General features: G+C 34.1%; 4 protein-coding genes across 4 annotated transcripts; 1 reads left to right on the plus strand and 3 right to left on the minus strand.

The window, feature by feature from the left end:
- Positions 1-249: 249 nt before the first annotated feature.
- On the minus strand, positions 250-2,227 carry LOC107419016 (universal stress protein PHOS32). The gene is made up of 4 exons (XM_016027730.4): positions 1,858-2,227; positions 1,178-1,290; positions 975-1,093; positions 250-612 (listed from the first exon to the last, which is right to left on the minus strand). Exons 1-4 carry the CDS (start codon positions 2,030-2,032, stop codon positions 531-533), a joined length of 489 nt encoding a protein of 162 aa, XP_015883216.1. The 5' UTR covers positions 2,033-2,227; the 3' UTR covers positions 250-530.
- A 1,885-nt stretch (positions 2,228-4,112) lies between these two features.
- LOC107418986 (UPF0481 protein At3g47200) lies at positions 4,113-6,517 on the minus strand. The gene is made up of 2 exons (XM_016027696.4): positions 6,341-6,517; positions 4,113-5,858 (listed from the first exon to the last, which is right to left on the minus strand). The coding sequence occupies exon 2, from the start codon at positions 5,800-5,802 to the stop codon at positions 4,297-4,299; it is 1,506 nt and encodes a 501-aa protein (XP_015883182.3). The 5' UTR covers positions 5,803-5,858; positions 6,341-6,517; the 3' UTR covers positions 4,113-4,296.
- A 1,488-nt stretch (positions 6,518-8,005) lies between these two features.
- Positions 8,006-14,368, plus strand: LOC107418949 (aldehyde dehydrogenase 22A1). Its single transcript, XM_048466091.2, has 14 exons — positions 8,006-8,348; positions 8,452-8,495; positions 9,145-9,249; positions 9,911-10,038; positions 10,443-10,565; positions 10,970-11,123; positions 11,487-11,590; positions 11,691-11,769; positions 11,938-12,033; positions 12,180-12,317; positions 12,828-13,043; positions 13,270-13,461; positions 13,726-13,869; positions 13,990-14,368. Exons 1-14 carry the CDS (start codon positions 8,237-8,239, stop codon positions 14,146-14,148), a joined length of 1,794 nt encoding a protein of 597 aa, XP_048322048.2. The 5' UTR covers positions 8,006-8,236; the 3' UTR covers positions 14,149-14,368.
- A 684-nt stretch (positions 14,369-15,052) lies between these two features.
- On the minus strand, positions 15,053-17,503 carry LOC107418989 (probable N-acetyltransferase HLS1). Its single transcript, XM_016027698.4, has 3 exons — positions 17,185-17,503; positions 16,832-16,965; positions 15,053-16,410 (listed from the first exon to the last, which is right to left on the minus strand). Exons 1-3 carry the CDS (start codon positions 17,365-17,367, stop codon positions 15,543-15,545), a joined length of 1,185 nt encoding a protein of 394 aa, XP_015883184.2. The 5' UTR covers positions 17,368-17,503; the 3' UTR covers positions 15,053-15,542.
- Between the last annotated feature and the right edge of the window lie 2,310 nt (positions 17,504-19,813).

The following is a 19,813-nucleotide window of genomic DNA, read 5'->3' on the forward strand; positions in this document are numbered from 1 at the left end:
CAATTTGAAACCCAAAAGTTTAGAAGTTAGGTGTCTGCGAGTAAATTGAACTGTGTCTGAAAATATGATGACGTTTTACTTCCTGAACTGTCATCGCATGTAGATTTGCAGATGAAGAAACGCATAGCAGGTCCTTGTCCAAAAATATCATATATTTGTTATATTAACTGTAGCTCTTGACATATTATAGAATACTTCAGCAATTGCTTTAGGAAAATGATGCTGAATCAATGACGATATCTCCAAATATGTATGAAAACAGAGGAGGGCAAGCCAAAATGTTATTAACAATATTATTATTCTTTAACAGCATTTATGGGCTCACAGAAATATAATTGAGCATACACAAACTCCAATATAAACATAAATTTGAAATTTTATCTCCTGTTTAACATAGTTACAATAACCAGCATCTTAACTCCATTCGAAAGTCCTAATAAATTACGAGCCTGAAGAGAAAAACACGTCCTTCAAATGGTGAACATTGCACTTATTCTTCCTGTGAAGCATATTTTAGAGATAAAAAGGATTTAGGTTTCATGGTCCTTCACCACAGTTACAGGGCAGGAAGCATTATTCACCACAAAATTGCTTACACTTCCCATAATAACCCTGCAAAAGAAAACCCAACCAAATTCAATCAAATCCCAAAAAGACCATGTATATGAACAAGTACAAAAGGCTCACTAAAAATCATTTTTAACTTCCACTTTAGGGACTGCATGCTTTCCAATGAACATCATTTAATTCTAAAAAATCAAAAATAAATAAAAGATTCTTTCACAATATTTAGTTCCAAAAACAGGAGTGTTCTTCCACAATACAGAGTCCCACGCATGAAAATGACACCCACTGAAGACAATATTTCAAGATTCAAAACAAGGATTTCCAAAATGAACAGAATCAAACACCAATTCAAGGACATAAAACAAGAAATCGTTTTTAAACAGAAAATAAATTTCAAAGAATTCTACCTCTTAAGTTTGCCAAGCCCTCTGCTGCCCATAATAATGCAGTCAAGAGGGATCTTATCGATTGCTTCACATATCTTCTCACGAGGGTCTCCCCAGTATATCTTAAAGACCACCACAATCTGCTTAAACTCACAAGGTCATACTTGTTATTTTATCATATATAATGGGTACTAAACCGACTATCCAACATCACAAACTTATACCTCTTTCTGTTTAGCAGCAGTGTTAACAATGTCCAGAGTTTCAGGATCAGCCTTCACACCATACCTCTTTAAAGTGTGACCACCATCAGAGCACTCACTTAGAGGGATCAAAGCTGCAGATTTGTCAAAATATACACAAACCCATTATAGAATAAGTCTACAAAAAATCAAAAGCACAAAGAAATTTCTTGATATCCACCCAGAAAAACTTAAGCCTGATATTTTCCTAGCATAAAAATATAGTTTTTCGGTGTTAACAACTACGAAACTCGAAAATAGAAACAATAGAGCTAGATCATTGTGATTGTGATTACAAATGTTCATATATACCAATAATACTATTTGCATTAGTTTAGATCTTACGCAAAAGTATTCAAGTTCAAAATCTTCCCACTAAAAGCATTTCCTTTCACCTTTTGACCATCCCTGAGTGGTAAACAAACTTTCCCTTTCCCTTTCCCTTTCCCTTTTCCTCATCCCAATTCGCTTAGTTTATAAGACCAAATTAGGTGATCTATTAAAATATATATATCATTTCTACACTTTCCGTGTAAAATTCACATGGAAAAACCCCTTAAATTCTGCTCAAGAAAACAAATTTTTTTTTTGTCGGGAAACAAGCATGGATCAAGATTAAAAAAAAAAAAAAAAGTTGAGAGAGAGAGAGAGAGACTACATACGGGAACCGGTGGCTTCCCAGAGCTGCTTCTCGCCCTCCTCGTAGTTCCCCTCAGGGCTTACAGTAACCAGGATAAGATGATCCCCGTTCCGGACAACGTTATCCACGGCCCACTGCAGAGCTTTCTTGCCGCATGCTGAGAAATCCACCGCCACCCCAACTCTCCTCTCAGCCATCCCTCTGTCTCTTTGTTCGTATTCCGTGGATATGGCTTTTTCTTTTTTCTTTCTGTTGGTCTGGATCTGAACGTTCCTACAAAGACCGCAACTATAAACAAAATACCAGGGATTCAGACTTCGGACAACGAGAGTTTATGTGCGCACTACTCTCAATGACTTTGTTTTCATATTTTCTGAGCCGTTGGATGGATTGGTGAGGTGTGATCTTATGTCTAATTATCACTCTCGGCATTGAACGTGTGTACAGATGAGAAGCACAAGAATACTCCCTGTTTCTGCTTTGGAAAAATGTCAACTCTATAGTGGTAGGCATAGTGGAATTTTTTATTTTATTTTTTTGTTTTTTTGGGGTAAACTGGTTGGTACGATGGATTTGAATCATGGTCTGTATTTGAATCATGGTCTGTATTTAACTTTTATTTTTCGGAGCTAAAAATATGTCCTTCCTTTTTCTTTTTGTTATTTTCTTTTCTATTTTTTGTGGTATTTAATTGAAAGAGTCATCAAAGTCTACAATTATTGAAAAGATAAGGATTGAGGATTTTTTTTTTTTTTTTCCCGGTAAATAGGATTGAGGAAAGCTTGCTATATTAAATTTTTTTAAGAAGGCCTTGATTGGAAGACACTTATTTTTTTGGGTCAACTCCACGTCAGCTTTTTTTATGGTTAAATGACTAGGTATAGGGAAGGACAAAACTACAGGTGTGGCAGCTCTTTAAAGCAGCCTTAAACTCTAAATTATATATATATATATATATATATATATATATAAATAAGAGTGATTATATAATCATATCTCCGGATGTGAATTATAAATAAAACTGTTGCAAAATCAATATTTTTTGAAAAAATAGATTTTTTTTTTTAAATTTGATATTTTTTTCTAAGAGAAAAATCGATATATATTTTTTTTTATGTAGTGTCTGTTTTTTACAGATCCGTATGTAATTTTATCTAAATAATTTTAACTATAAAATATATATATAATAAGTAAACATTTTTTTTAAGTATGAATTATTCAACAAAAATAAAATTATATAGGCAACCATATTGAATTATCCAATAATTAAATTAAATAATGCAATTGTTAAGTATTAGTTATTTAGAAAATCACTCAAACATAAGATTTGAAAGTTTAAAGAGTACAATCTAGATTTAAAAAAGAAAAAAGAAAATTGATGGAATGGGTTTGAAAGTAAGGGAAAAGTTGCAGCTCAAGACAAAATGCATGAAAATCTAACATATTTAATTTTTATTTGATTAACAACTCTAACTCTAATGATTAACTTGCACAATGACTTTTATCCCCTCAACCATTACAATTAACAGAAGACAAATAAAAATAGATAATTGGGCCAAACCTCGGGGGAGGTCGCCGATTAATTATGAGAAGTTTTGCAACCGGTATCCTTACCTTTCAAAATTATTTTTTCCGTACTTAAAATTTCCAAGTTTTCCTTTTTGAATTATTAGATTCTGTCCTGAAAAATTATATGTGTTTATTTAACTATATTTTTTCTTTTTGGACATAAGTCACAGTACAGCTCGGATCACCTTTTTCCAACTCAGCCCTATTGTAGTAAATTAGCAAATTTTACAGTTATACAGTTGAAGGTTCTGAATTACTATGCTTACAAACATTTCAATTGAAAAAAATCTAAAAAACTAAATTTATGTAAGATTGAAAACAAACATTATTAATAATTAATGCACCAGATGTAGCCTTCTAGGCTGCAACGTGCATCAATTTAAGCTGTAAATATAACCGCTCAGAGCCCAGTGCCGCTAGGCACTGCCTTTGTTGCCATGCCATATCCAAAACCTTATCAAATTTTTTGCAGCAAGTGGATACAGAAATAGAAGACGAACGGAATTAGAACAGCCGAGTAAAAGGCAGTTCTACTATTTTTCTCTTTATTTTTTCAGGTTGAGTGGATTTTATTAAATTGTTATGTTTGTTGCCTACTAGAAGTTATCTTTCTTCGATTGTTTAGTGGCAGAGATAATTAGGCAAAACTTCTGGCTTTTGCTTGAGCAAGTGAAGTGAAATTCGAGTGTGGTTTATAAATTAAAGGGAATTTGTGAGGAAACAGTAAAGAGTACTGAGCTGAGGCTTTGTTAATGTTAAGAGATACCCACCAATACAATAAAAGCTTTCTCAAACAACAAGCAATTATAACGAGCCAGAAGAGTTGGCTGAAAATGGGAGACAAATGAATCAAATGCTTTATTTAAAAATTTGGTGCTCATTTTCTTTCCCTTTATAAATGAAGACAGAAGGAGAGCACTGAGAAAAAGGTTCCTACAAAGGTGAGAAGGAGGAGCAAAATTGCAATGATATACCATTTTGGTGATGAAGGTTGTACGACTTGGTCTCGCTGAGATTTCTTCCACCCGACACGAGGGATCCTCCTATAGTCATTCACCTGTTCGTAAAGCCTCAAATAATATGAATCCTTCACCCTGACCTCCTCCTTGATCTTCCCAAATAAGTTTGCAATCTCATCCTTCTTTTCCTTGAAGTTGCTTAGAATTTCTTGTTGGCCAAGTAATTTAACATCGTTATGGGCATTGATGAGGCAGCCCATGAGAAAGGCATAAGATGTTATATACTGTGTATCATCAAAGTGTAACCGCTCAAATACAATAAGGTTCCAAAGAAGTTTTTCCAAGCATGAATGGTATTTTAGAAGTGGGATTGCAAGGACTCCATTTGCAAACTTCACATCTAATAAGCTCTTCGCTCTCGCGCTCTTAAACTTAATCCCCCATTTTCGAAGCTTTGTTGCAGATTCGAGTTGTTTAGGCGGAGGTTCTCTCTTTATTGGCAGCTCTTTTGGAAATGTGGGCAGCATACAGTGGCGGATTAGATCAAGCAAATGGTACCCTTCTTGGCAAAACTTCTCCTTTACAACTTGACGATCTCCTGGAAGGATATTTGTGAAGAACCGGAAGGCAAGCTCATTGAAGGTCTGAGTACATTGTTCAGGAATTGGCACAGCTTTAAACAAATCGTGTAGAACGAAGAGGGGAATTTGGTTTTCTAGTAGTATGAAGTCACACCTCAATTCGGAAAGAAAATTGGGTGTGGCAAAAATGGGATCATTTGGGCGTCTAAGAGCTTTAATTGAGTACCTAAGGAATAGCTCAATGATGAAGCAGCCATCAACTAACATCATCTGCACAAATTGATCACTTGTGAGGTCGATATTTTCTTTGTAGCATTTTCTTGCCCTGTGTTCCATCTCTTTAAGTGCTTTCACACAGACAACCAAGTTCTCTTCTGGATTTAATGCCCTTGCTTGCACAGCTTTATTATCCCAGCCTGCTTCTGGTTTTGGTTTTGGTTTCCTACTGACGAGTGCATTCAAATACATCCACTTATGATCTTCCAATGTTTTCAAAACAGGATCTTTATAATGGGAAGGACCAATTGAAATCTTATTAGGTGTGTACCGACTTTCTTTTCCTTGACGAATTTCCTCGGGTACTTTGTAGATGAAAGCTATGGAAGAAAGGTCCTCCATCTTTTCCTTGATATAAGACACAAGCGTCTCACTGGTGTGATGTGTCTCACCGGTGTGATGTGTCTCGTTGCTGTGAGTGATGTCGATAGAAATACACTCTCCGCCATGTGCACGAGCCTCTGATCTATTAGTATCTTCCATCTCTTCCCTGATAGAAGACACAATTGTCTCATTGATGTGATTTGTCTGTTTTCTGTGAGTGATGTCGATAGAAATACTCTCTCCGGCACGATCTTCCATCTTTACAGTGCAAAAATCTTAGATTTCTTATCAAGAAGATTTGAATTCACTTGAAGCTGCCATGGCAATCTTCTGTTTGGTTAATATAAAGATAATACTCAACTCTACATGATGAAGATGAAGAAGAAGAAGAAGGAATACAGAAACAGGAGGACCTCAAAATATCAAAGTTCTAGTATTAGTGGCAGAATCCAAACTAAATATTCATATCCTCTTCCTTCTCAGCTAGTAATGAAAATTAAAGCAAACTAAAAAATGACTAAAAAAGCAGCAAAAAATATTAACTGCTAAATGTTATGATTGTGACCTGACTAGAAGAATCAGTCATATGCAGAGTTTGCCTTTTCTGATTCCCATATTGATACGTGATGATAAATAACGACCACATAAAAAATTGTAACATGGAATCTTTGGTCTATCCTATGAAGGTTCCCAAGCTGATGAACATTTTGTAATACGATATTTGAAGGCCAAAATTTAGTAGAGAAACTATACAAACAAAACACTAAAAAAGAATGGGTTTAAAGTGATAAATTACCTTGCCATTTGGGATCTGAAATTGCCCAGTAATCAAAATGTAGCAGAGCTGCTTGAACTAGTTTTCTTGCATCATGTTCCATTGATTTGCTGCATAGCTATATATAGTTATGACAAATTTTTTACCCCCCAAAAATTGTACCATTAGAATAACCAAGAAACATCGATAAGAATCGATGGTAACTTGGGAAGTATGACAAAGAGAAACAAATAAATTAATGCAAATAAACATATGGAAAAAAGGAAAAAAAAAAAAAAACAAAACAAAAAAGACGTTGAGAGAGAGACACTATTCCATCTGAAAAGAATTTTAGAAACACCATCAGAAAGCATAGCTTTATTCGAAGTGCAAAAAGCAATACATGATTACGTAAAAGGGAATTCAAGTATTAATTATAGCAAAATCACCGTGTCTTTAAGTACGACTAAAGGAAGTGGGTCTTCTATATGCTATAAATGACAGTTTTGCTCTCGGCTTTTCCAGAAAACTCAACAGTAGTTTCTTTATTGTTTTCGGAAGCCAAGAATTTTCTGTTCCTTCTGAATGTGTGAAGCCAAGATACTTTTAACTGACTTCCTTTTCGTTAATCTCATGTTTAGATTAGTAGATATTTAATTAGCATAAACTACTAAAAACCATATGCGTAGAATGCTACATAAAAAAAGCTAAGAAAAAGGAGGAGATTAAATCGAAAAGAAATATATAGCCAATCCATCAAAAATCACGTGCAAACCCAGACTCTATTATATATTGGTCCAATTGATGCACCAACATAATATTGCGAGTCTCTTTTAAACCATTTATTATTATGCTTAGATTGTTCTTTTAAAACTTCTAAAACAAAATACTGAGAATAATTGATTCATTGAAGACTTTTTGCTCTCCAAAAAAAAAAAAAAAAAAGGTTGAAGATTTTTTGTTTTTCCATTTTATTAGTATTTGGTTTTTCATTTAATACTGACAAATTCGCCGTAATCTACTCCGGTTCAGCCTGAAGAACCAAGTCTTAAAAGTAACTTCATGGGCCGTGGTTTTCTTTGAGCTTTGGCCCACTTTAATACCCAAAAAGTAATAAGGGAAATTTGGACCAATACCCACAACATGTACTATGGGCTATTAAGGCCTTCCCCTTTAATCAGAACTCAGATCCATTTTTATTTTTTATTTTTATTTTTGAAATAAAAAGGATTTCATTAATTAAGAACAAGAATTACACATATCAGGCCGAAGAAGATAGATTAGTTGTTGAACACCTCTATCATGGAATGCAAAAATTTGAGATAATTTGTAATGTTCAATAAAAAAAAAAAAAAGAATTACACATATCAGCGTTTAGCAAACTTAAATGCCATTGTGGCCTATCTACAAGCCAGGACTCAAAGGCAGATCCAATTTATTCACAAATGATTTTCCAGCAATATATTCACCAGTCTAACAGATACTAAAATTACAAAATTTTAATTATTAATTTTATTAAATTATTATCATTTTTATTATTATATTTCGCAAAGAGCTTATTATTTGTTAAATGCCAATTATATAGCCGTTGAAATTGATCAAAATTATAATTCTGGAGAAGGAAAGAATATCACCAAATAATAAAGTAGTAAAGCGAACCTTTTTTTTTTTTTTTTTTTTTTGAAATAGTAGTAAAGCGAACTTGAAGAATCTCTTTTGTTGCTTTTGTTTTTTTTTTTATGGTTTTTTATTCGACGAAACAAAAAGAAGCCACGCGGGACAGAGAGGGAGAGAGATAGATTCACACAAATACACAATCAATCAGTCAGTCCAATGGGGAGCATATCGTTGTCTTCCTCTGATAGTCCTTCAATGTGGTAGCCTGATCCGCAAAACCCTAGGATATTTTTCTCTGTTTTAGCTCTCTGCAACAAAACGATGGCGTTTTGGTGGCCTCTCTTCGTTCTCGGTTTCGCATACGTTATCTGTAGGTTCCTTTTTATGCTTATTCCTCCCAATGTGCCTTCCATCGAGGTTGACGCTTCTGATGGTAATCTCTCTCTCTCTCTCTCTCTCTCTCTCTCTCTCCTTTTAACAGTCTATGTTGAATGGGTGTTATTGTTAATCTACTGTGGGTTTTGAATCAATGGCAGTGCTTGATGTTGGAAATCAAATGCACGAGAACACTTTCATATATGTGAGTTTCTCATATGCTTTTCCATTGAACTGGAAGGTTTTTTTCTTTTTTTTGTTAGGTTTTAATTTAGTTACCGTTGATCACGAAGTGTTTTTATGTAAAATCTTTGATCATTTCTGGATTTTATACTCTCAAAGTCTATTACTTTCGCTATAAATGCTGAGAGAATTTGGCGGAGACGTGGAAAACGACAGTGAGTGACAGTATATTTATGTAAAGAAAAGCGTTTATTTTTGTATGGATATGGTCTGTGTTGAAAATTGAAGGCGGGAATTAAGTTTGCGTGTATGCTACTACTCGATGATTGGTTTCAACTGGGTTTATGATGCTTGGATATGTTCATTCAAATTTTGGGTTTTTCGAATAAGCTTCTAACTGTTAAAAAAAAAATATATATATATATATATATATATATTCAATAGAGAAAATCAAAAAAGAAAAAAGAAGAAGAAGAAAATACTAAGAAGGCTAACGTAGTGATGCTAGATAAATGCAGTTCGCTCTTCATAGTTTACTTCATTTCCTCTTAATACTGGTACTAAAGTTTGACTACTTGAAGCCGACTGAGATTGCTGCATTGCGTAGCTAAGTCGCACAAAAGTTTTGATTTTTCTTTTTTTCTTAAGCTTGGGTTTGCATTTTTGTGCAGATACCTCCAAGAGGAAGGACACAGCAATCAGATAAGAAGGTTCAATGCTACGAGCCTGCCACTATGAAATACCTGGGATATTTCCCTGCTTTGTCACCTGTTGAGGTTAGTGATATTGTCCATGTTGGACTGGGATTTATCTAAGCTAAATATTCTGGATGGCTTAAATCTTATGCTTCTTTTTGTTGAATCTAAGTGAGCAGTGTTTTTGTTCTCTGTTAGGTGTTAAACGTTATGAAGCTTATTTTGTGCCACAGTGCCAAAGCTGTACTGGATTATTTGCTCCATTTATTGTTTTCTCTCTTTCAATTGCATTAATATATATAAATATATGAAAAAAAGAAAAATCTCTATACCTTTTTGTATAATCATTTTAAATCCATGTTTATTTTGTGGTGAGTCATCACTAGACATAAACACGGACACAGACAAACAAAAGAAACAAACTTTGTTTAGTGCTAGCATTAGCAACACTAGATTCAGTTACAAGAAACAAGGATTAGCAGTATGCTGTTTCTTTGATGCTTGCAGCTCTTTCAGTTGAACTATAAGTTTCCATGGAATTTGTTGATAGCCATTTAGAAGGTGAATGTCATTTGGTGTAATCTCTATCTTTCGAAAAAAAAAAATTTCCCCACAATAAGTATACATATACGCTTCCATGTATTATATAACAGTATACTACAAATAATGCTTGTTGACCAAGGAAAAAGGAAATAAGAATTTCACAACTAGCTAATATCACCATTTAAAAATGTATTACCAGGTAAAGGATCGTGTAGCAAAAGCAAGGAAGGCACAGAAAATATGGGCGAAGAGTAGCTTCAAGCAAAGGCGTCAATTTCTGCGCATTCTTCTAAAGTACATAATTGAACACCAAGAGCTTATATGCGAGTAAGTATTCTGTTCTTGCTTGAGCAAAAAAGGTTCTGTTTTTTTTTTTCTTTTGGATCCTGTTATATTTGTATTACTTTAACATTGTTTGGAATAGTTATATGTGATATTTATGTTTATGTTAGTATATTCTTATGCATGTACATTGATGGATTTTTGAAAATATTTAATTATTCATATATTTTGTTTAATGGTCAGAAGGAAGTAATAAGAAGCCATGTTAGAACCTTTGAAGATATAGGTAGTTTATCTCTATTTTAACGATCCCTATTCCATGTCTTATATATTGTATGACTTATAAACTTCTCCGGTGTTCTATGAATATGAAATTACGTAGTTGTTTGAATACTTTGCTAGACTATTGCTGATGATTAACATATATATTTTTTTGTTGGTTGTTTTAGAGTCTCTTCACGTGATACTGGGAAGACGATGGTAGATGCCTCTTTAGGAGAAATAATGACAACATGTGAGAAGATCACTTGGCTTCTTTCTGAGGGTGAGCGGTGGCTAAAGCCTGAATACCGGTATATATATATATATATATATATTTTTTTTTTTTTTTTCTATGTCTTGTATGTTTTCCATTAGTCGAGGAAAAATAAATTGGTTGCTATATATGTGTCACTCTTGTAGGATTAGATTCGCTACAATTTTGATAGTATATTACATGTCATTGGCACTTTTTATAGCTAGTCAATTGAATGGGAATCTCAGTATTATAATGCATTGACTTTTCTTCGAGCATTTTATGGTCCATTGTTTTTTCTCATTTGAGACATTAGCCTCGCTGTCTTGGCAGCTTTGCCATTTTCTATCCGTAATAAAGTTGATATCTTTGAGTAGTTTGTGGACCATTTAGATTCATGTCTGTCAGATACAACCTGTAAATATTGAGTTGTGATTGTGTAATTCATCAACATAATCTCAGGTCTTCAGGAAGAGCAATGCTTCACAAAAGGTCCAGAGTAGAATTTCACCCACTTGGTGTTATTGGTGCCATTGTTTCTTGGAACTACCCTTTCCATAATATTTTCAATCCCATGCTGGCAGCAATCTTTTCTGGGAATAGCATTGTGATCAAGGTACTTAGTAATTGACTATGTACATATATTGTTTTTTGATCACTCTAGGTTATATATATGTATTATTGTCTTTATAAACAGTTAATGCTACTCCCTTCTGTATGTCAACGGTTATTTTTGGCATTTGTTAGGTGGTTATCTGATACCCAGCATCCATATTAGCAGTTGTTAAATTTGATGTGCCAGTGTCTTAATCTTATGATGTTTGTGGGGTACTGAGGTCATAGTCATTAAAAACTGACCTATAATTTGTCTTTTTTTTTCTTTTTTTTTTTTTTTTTTTGGCTTAAACAAGACTTGGAATGATTTATGCTGAAGTATAATTGTTACTTTGACAAAGACCATATATTGTGGTACCTGTAGGTTTCAGAACATGCAAGTTGGTCTGGATGTTTCTACTTTAGAATAATCCAATCAGCCCTTGCTGCTGTAGGAGCTCCAGAAAATCTAGTTGACGTTATAAATGGGTATTGTTTTTATGTCCCCATTCCTCCCTTCTCTTTCTATTCTTTACAATTTCGATGGTATTGCTTACTGTCTTACCTGTAATGAGATTTTCCTTAACAGGTTTGCCGAAACAGGAGAAGTACTGGTGTCTTCTGTTGACAAAATAATATTTGTTGGATCACCTGGTGTGGGTAGGATGGTATGATCTTATAGCTGATTGAATATATTTCTTTTCCAATCTTTCATCTTCTTTTTTAATTGATAGAATGTTGTTTTTATTTCCTGTCGATATTACAAAGTAGTTACTGCACTTGATTTACATTCTAGTTCTACAATGCTTATCAGTCAGTATTCTCTCTTTCTGCAGATAATGAGAAATGCTTCTGAGACACTTGTACCGGTTACACTTGAACTTGGTGGTAAAGATGCATTTATTGTTTGTGAAGATGTAGATGTCAATCACGTATGGATTCTTCTGACCTGTTATGATGTCTAGCGGGCTTGAATATTCTCCTTAATCGTTAACTTTGAAAGTGATTTTGTCAAATAACAACTAATTTATCCTTGAGCATTATTGTTTCTAATAGTGAACTTATCGACTCGATTTAGGTTGCACAAATTGCTGTCAGGGGCGTACTTCAATCAAGTGGACAGAATTGTGCTGGGGCAGAGAGATTTTACGTTCACAGGGACATCTATTCTTCTTTTGTCAGTCAGGTTGCCAAGATTGTGAAGTCTGTTTCAGCTGTAAGTATGCAATATGAATCTCAAGATTGTTAACTTTTTTTTTAACATTTGATATGAACTTTGGATTTATACAGTTCAAGCTGCATTCTTTTGATGATTATGTGCTTGATGTGTCAGCACCACACAGGATTTAACTTTTAATTTTGGCACTGATAATCTAAACTGAGATATGTTAATGTTGGGACTAGAATGGGAATTAAAGCCATAGCTTAAATACTTATTGGAACTCGCATAATTTGCAGGGATAAGTGAGATATATCTTCTTAAAGCATGAAGATAAATCTTCTGCTTTCATTCACTGTAGGCTGGGGAGGGAAAGATAGATAACAAGATGCAATCCAGCTAATTTCGTTGAGACTTGGCCATGCTTCAATTTTATAGTCAAAAGAAGAGAATACCTCATAACTCATTAATATGGAACATGCTGTTGAATTCACGCATAAGGATTGATGCCTAACTGAATGTTTCTTTTCGTTAACTTATGATATATTATTGGATATTCTTTTTTAGGGTCCACCGCTTGCCGGAAGGTATGATATGGGAGCTATATGTGTGCAAGAGCACTCTGAAAGGCTTCAAAACCTTGTAAATGATGCCTTAGATGAAGGAGCAGAAATTATTGCTCGGGGAAGCTGTGGCCAGATAGGTCAACAAGCAGTTGATCAGTTTTTCCCCCCTACAGTGCTTGGAAATGTAAAGCACACAATGAAGTTGATGCAAGACGAGGTAGTCAGAATCCTTAGTTTTGTTTCTACATATCATTTGCATCAGTTTCCATTAAGTCAGCCTTTATTCTGAGTCTTAAAGCTATTATAAAATTCTGAAGTTTATGTTCTAGTTCTGCTAGGGTAAATGGTTGTGTTTGCCTCATTTGCTTCATTTTAAGGATGTATTTGTATTTCACTTCTAAAATCTGCCCCTTACATGGAAAATTGCTTCCTAACTTGTGCAGGCATTCGGACCTATCATGCCAATAATGAAATTTAGCACTGATGAAGAGGCGGTCAAGCTTGCAAATGACTCAAAATATGGTCTTGGCTGTGCTGTTTTTTCAGGCAGTCAGCGTCGGGCAAAAGAGATAGCTTCTCAGATACACTGTGGGGTTGCTGCAATTAATGATTTTGCATCAAATTACATGTGTCAGGTGATATTTTATTCAAGTGCTAGTATTTGGTACTGTCTGTTGATATTACATTAAAAAGTTTATTAGGAAAGGAATATTATTGTTTTGCTTCGAAGTGAATTAAATAAAGTTTTAAACTAATAGTCAGATTACAATTTATGTACTCAATGCTGTTACAGATAAATTTGTTTACTAGTTTAGACCATCTGCTGATTGATTCTTACTCAACCTCGGGCTATCACATATTGTTTCTCAATAAACTAAAGATGTCTCATGATTTTCCAGTCCCTGCCATTTGGTGGTGTAAAAGACAGCGGTTTTGGTAGATTTGCTGGGGTTGAAGGTCTTCGTGCTTGCTGTCTTGTAAAATCAGTTGTCGAGGATAGATGGTGGCCATTCATAAAAACCAAGATTCCCAAGCCTATTCAGGTCAGATTTGAAACTAAAACTTGCATGACAGTTCTCTATTTCTAAAGGTTAAAGAAATTTGAAAAATAAGGTTTGAACTGACTTTTTTCATTCTTTTTTTTTTTTCTTTGCCAACCATAGTATCCTGTTGCTGAGAGTGGTTTTGAGTTTCAACAGTCGCTTGTCGAAGCACTATATGGCCTGAACATATGGGACCGCCTGAGAGCATTGGTCAATGTTCTGAAGATGCTTTCAGACCAGCAAACCTCCCCTCCTAATGGGAAGAGAAGAAATGACTAAGCCAGGTGTTTGAAGTAATGGAAACATGTTAATGGATTAACTGAGTCCAATTTCAAGGATATATGGGATTCTTGGCTTCCTATGCTTCTTTTTGTTTGTTCTGTCAGAAAATATGGATAAAAATCCCCAATGATGTTTTATCTTTTCTAGGAAATTGTTAATGAAATATTGAAAATCAATGAATTCTAACTCAAAGGGATAGGAATTATCTTATACAAAATGATGAGACTTCCACTCTAATCTCCGTCTATAAAAATCCCCAGTGATGTTTGACTTCCACTCTAATCTCCGTCTATAAAAATCCTTTGACTTCCACTCTAATCTCCGTCTATAAAATTCCTCAATGATGTTTTATCTTTTCTAGGAAATTGTTAATGAAATATTGAAAATCAATGAATTCTAACCCAAAAGGGATAGGAATTATCTTATACAGAATGATGAGACTTCCACTCTAATCTCCGTCTATTTTACTTATGATTTTCCAAGAAAATATGAGCTGTTTATGATTTACTAATACGTTATCGAAAAGAATGTAACTTTATCGTGACACAAAAATTAGAAAACATAAATGTCGTGAAAACCAACAGGTTTCTTGATGATGCATACTACAATATCTCCTTTTTTCATTTATTATTATTATTATTATTTTTGGTTGTTGTAGATGTTGTTAGTAATACAAAAACTTATTCTTATGTGCACTAACTTGCAAAAATAATAATAATAAATAGTTTCGCTTAATGATACACCTTTTAACATCCACATTCATAAAGATGAGGCTGTGTAATCTAGATATTTCCACTAAATTAAAAATTATAATAATAATAACAAGTACAAATTCATTAGTATTTAACTAAAAATAGAATCTTATGATTGCCTTTTTATACTGTTTTTGCACCCTCATTAATGTAATTATTCAAAAAAAGAAAAAAAAAAAAGTTTCAATACTTTTTGCATCCTACTTCCAGTCTTTACATATTCTCTTTTTCAGGTACATTCTGATGTGTGATTGTGACTGAACACGAGAAAGAGTTCAATATCCGTATTCCCCACACTATCCAACTCAACAAGTGCTATTTCCCCAGCCACTCAATATTCCCTACCAGGCCACCACATCCCACATCTTATCATTGCTTCTTAGAGTTTCCTCGCCCATCTGAGATTTTTGAAAGCCCATAGCAACAAAAGTTTCAAATTTTATACTTATCCATGCCATTACAAAACATAAGATAAAAAAATTGCTCTCTTTCATTTCATGCTGACTCCTCTGAATCTAGCCCAGTTTGAGAACACAATTTTCATTGACACAGACAAATATTGAACCCGCTAAGAACGTTGAAAAACAAAATTTTCATTGAAAAAAAAAAAAAAAAAATCCTAGCGCAAGTAAGAAAACCCTAAAATTCTCTTGGATCGACAAACACATTCCCTAGTTGTCCCTTCACTAACAGCTCATCCCTGTCATCAACATGGCTGATCAACTTTTTAGCAAACCAGAGATCATTAAAATATGACATGGATGAATCATTTGGGACATGCTTTATGAGAGGATCACAGACCCCAAGCTCAGTAATAATGACCTTGCTATCCTTCACATTTGCTCCCAATCTCGATGCAAAGCTCCATATAGATTTCATAAGCTCTCCAAGGTTCTCTCCCTCCCCATGAAGCCCATAGAGGAATAGAAACCCCAAAGAACTTGGAACTGGGTCATTCATTGGCATTTTCAAACAAGGGAAAATTTTCTCTTTTGCGTGGCTAAGAGTAGTATAAAGGAATCTAAGTGGATGTGATTTTCTTATCTGAAGCTTGTATGTTTCACAAGTATTCCATATGCTAAACACAACCCAGGAGCTTTGAGATTTGCTTATAACATTTTGATCATTTTCCTCACTGTATAAGTTAATCCAACCTTCTTTTCTGAAATAACTAACCCACGTTCCAAGGCTGAGCTTTTCCTTCAAAATCACATCAATGTCTGTTGGGTAAACTTCTTTGTGTCTCAGTCTATCCTTGTACAAGGAAATTGCTTGGTCTACATGCAGCTTCTCTATCTTTATATCTTGGGAGATATCATTTTCTCTGGAACAGATTGGTTGAACAAATATGACCAGTGAGCTGAGGTTCACATAATTGCATCTGATGGTGAAGAGGTTTATAGAGGCAATGTTGTTCTTTTCAGTGGCTAGGAATGTGTAATGTGCTCCATTTCTCAGTATCCATTCTTCAACCGAGTTCACCAGTTTCAGTCCGATTCCCATCCTTCTGCAAAATCGGGCAGAGAAAGACTCTGATCAATGTACTGAAATCATATAAACATAAATAAAAAAAGCCATAATTTCTTTGTATGAAGATTGGTTACAGAAGAAGGAAAACAGATGGAAATCATCCACCCTAAAAGCTTAAAAAGCTAATATTATATTTTGCAGACTCAGTATTATATTTTTTGATCCATATTTACATAGTTAGCAAGAACTAAGAATACAAATTCAATTTTACTCATTACATATGGATGAAATTGACAGATGAGCTAAATAAAAAACTTATAGGTGCTTTTGAAACATATTGCAGCACACCTATTTCAGAAAAGTGTGATTCTCTTTGCATTCTCAATGCTTGCGTATTTGTTATTGTATGCTTGTGAGCTCCATGTAACAGAAGAAATCAATAAGGCGAATAACCATACCGGTATGTAGGAGACACTCGAAGGCCTACTATCCAACCTAACTTCACATTTCTTTCCCCAAAAGCAGTCCCAACACACTTGATACATCCTCGAATGACTCCAACGAGTTCCTTGCTTTCGATTAACTCAGCCACCTGCAGGCCATTTTCAAGAGCATTAGAGGTCTACAAATCCAGAAATATTGTGAATTTATAATGTGTAGAGGGCAAGAGGAGGCTTCCTTAGGGAAAAACCAGTATAAAGAAAGGTAGACATCATGGAAATGTTTATATAATGAGAGATAAAAATAGTATGATGTATACATGGAAAGGGCTTTACGTTAAAAAAAAATAAAAGAATCACCATTCACCCACCAGCATAACATGAAGGGGGTAGAATCTAATCCTACAAAAAGGGTCACCAATCATGTTAATGAACATGGAAATCCCCTTTTTAGACCCTATATCACAGTCCCTCTCTAGCTTCCCCACCACTTCAATATCTCTGTCTTCATTGAATTCCCTAATAAGAACCTTGTTCTCTATGTTGTCAACCATGTGTTTTCTTTCTTGGGTAAAAGAAGCAAGTATTGGTCACAACCAGATCTGAGTTGGGAAAGCAAAAAAAACATATATATAAAGATTGCCAAAGACTAAATCTTTCTTGAAAGGGCTAGCTGCCACATCTGGTATCCTACTTAGTTATTTATATCCTATTGAATTCTGTTCATGTAATTATCTTTTTCTTTTTCTTTTTTTTCTTTTTTTTCTTTTTTTTTTCTTTTTGCCCTTTTTCTCTTGGACAATTTTGTTTGTTTGTTCTCTCAGTAACATATACTTAAAGTTGAAACAGAATATTGATGCATTCTTTGAAAAATATCATTTTCCTGGAAATTCTTTCAGTATTTTTATCCTCCAAGTGAAAGCTAGCTGTCAATGGTTTCTAAGATTTTGTTGCAAATGTTTAGGACAACGAGTAGTATAGTTCCTCCACGGGCTGCACCACGGAATTGGAACAATGACATTACCAGCCGATTCAGGGAATCTTTGCAATCATGTTTCTGTTTTTTGTATTCTTTTTATCGTGTCAAATAGATGATGCATGAGATGTCAAAATCACCACCCTCAAAAGAGCTTGTAAAAAGATGACTTCAATTTTTATCTCTTTCTCATCTCTGCCTCTACAGTCTTCTCGTTAATCTATAATCTATCTAAATGAGGGTTCTTCTGCTATGTCTGTGTTAATTTATTTTTCAAAAAGGTTTTTCCTTTTCCTTTCCATTAAACTGATATTGTCTGATTCAAAAACAGGTTTTACCATATATATATATATATATTTATCAATCTAATGATTATATTATATGTTTAATATGCTCGTTTTGCATTTCAAACTTCCTATAAAGATTTGGAAGCTTCTTTATATGGATTGGATTTATGTATTCAAAATGACTTTGTTTTTCTTCTTAAAACATAACCTTGATCATAATAAGCTTGTGGCAAACAGCAAGTGTACACAAAGAAACCATGTGAACAACGCTGGGTGCAAGAAAGGTATACGTACAAAGACTTCTGGTAAAAACTTGTTTTGATTTGCCAGTTTCGTATTATACCCCATCTCTTATTGGAGAATAGTCTCTACCATCATAATTGTTTCTTGTCCTTCCATTGTAGACTTCAATGTACCTCACACCACATAACAACCACATTTTGCAGCACTCCATACTGCAACAATATTCAATGTACCTCACATTGCCTGGAAAATACTCATACAAACCTCATTTTACACCTTGGAACACCAAAAATTTCATACTTGGAAAATAAATTAGAGAGAGATTAATTCGGTATAATCAGTTTTCAAGAAAAATCATTATTTTGAGAAATTTCATGACCAACTACAAGATATATGCGCGTGGTTTTGTAGAAACTTCTGAAATTTTTATGTCGAAACTGTGGAGGAGTTTGAAAATTTTGGTAACTGCAGCTGGAATTATTTTCTTTCAACTTTCAACTTTCAACAGGATAATGAGTAGGAGGATGGTGCTACATAGCTTTATTAATTTGTGGCCACAATCACAATTCACAAACCAATTACAAAAGGAATTGATGATGAAAAAATGAGGCAAAGTTATTTGTATAGTAGTACTATCACTGGCTGCTGCATGACTTTCTTCCACAATTGGATTGCTGCACTATACTGGTTTTTGTTTTCTTCTTCCATGACTGGATTGATATTGAAACATATTTATCATATGGTTTTTTGATAAACTAGGGCGGGGAGTTTAGTATCAGGTATTGAACCCAGGATATGGGAATTATTATTAGTGGTTGTTGTCAACTCTGCTGTCTAAAAGTACAATTTCTCATCTAATTAACCACATAGATTGTCGAATCACTTAAATTGTTGAGTTTGTAGTGAAAATGACCAACACGGAATTTAGGAGAAGTTTTTACCCCAAAATAAAAAATAAAAAAAAATATATATATATAAAGAAAAGATTTGAGCTTCTATACTTTCTTGAAGTAAATTAATCTGTTAATGACTTGAGAAACAAACTCACAGCTCTATGTTTCACTCTTTCTGATAGTTTGATGCAGATTTGTACTTTGAAAGTCCATTTTGGAAATGTTTGTGTAGGAAATACTAATACAAAACATATATTAGATGTTTCCTCTTACATATAAGATCATGGATTTCAATACTGTGATAAAATTTATATGTAAAAAATTAAATAAATACATTTAAAAAAAAAAAGTTCAATCATTTTCTCTATAGCTCTAATTCAAAATCTTTCCCAAATGCAAACTAGAATTTTTTGCTTGTTCCTTGGCCCTCAAAACAAAACACAAAAGAGTGAGAAAACGCCATGGGCCCAGGCCCAAAGCCCAAAATTCGAGTCCAGGAGTTAATCTGTCCTCCAATTTGAACAAGCTGATTCAATCACAACCGTTGATCGGCAAGCCACAGTCTGAATCTGAAGTGCTGGTATGAGACGAATAATCTCAT

The sequence above is a fragment of the Ziziphus jujuba genome, chromosome 11 (assembly GCF_031755915.1).
Source record: "Ziziphus jujuba cultivar Dongzao chromosome 11, ASM3175591v1".
Taxonomy (NCBI): Eukaryota; Viridiplantae; Streptophyta; class Magnoliopsida; order Rosales; family Rhamnaceae; genus Ziziphus; species Ziziphus jujuba.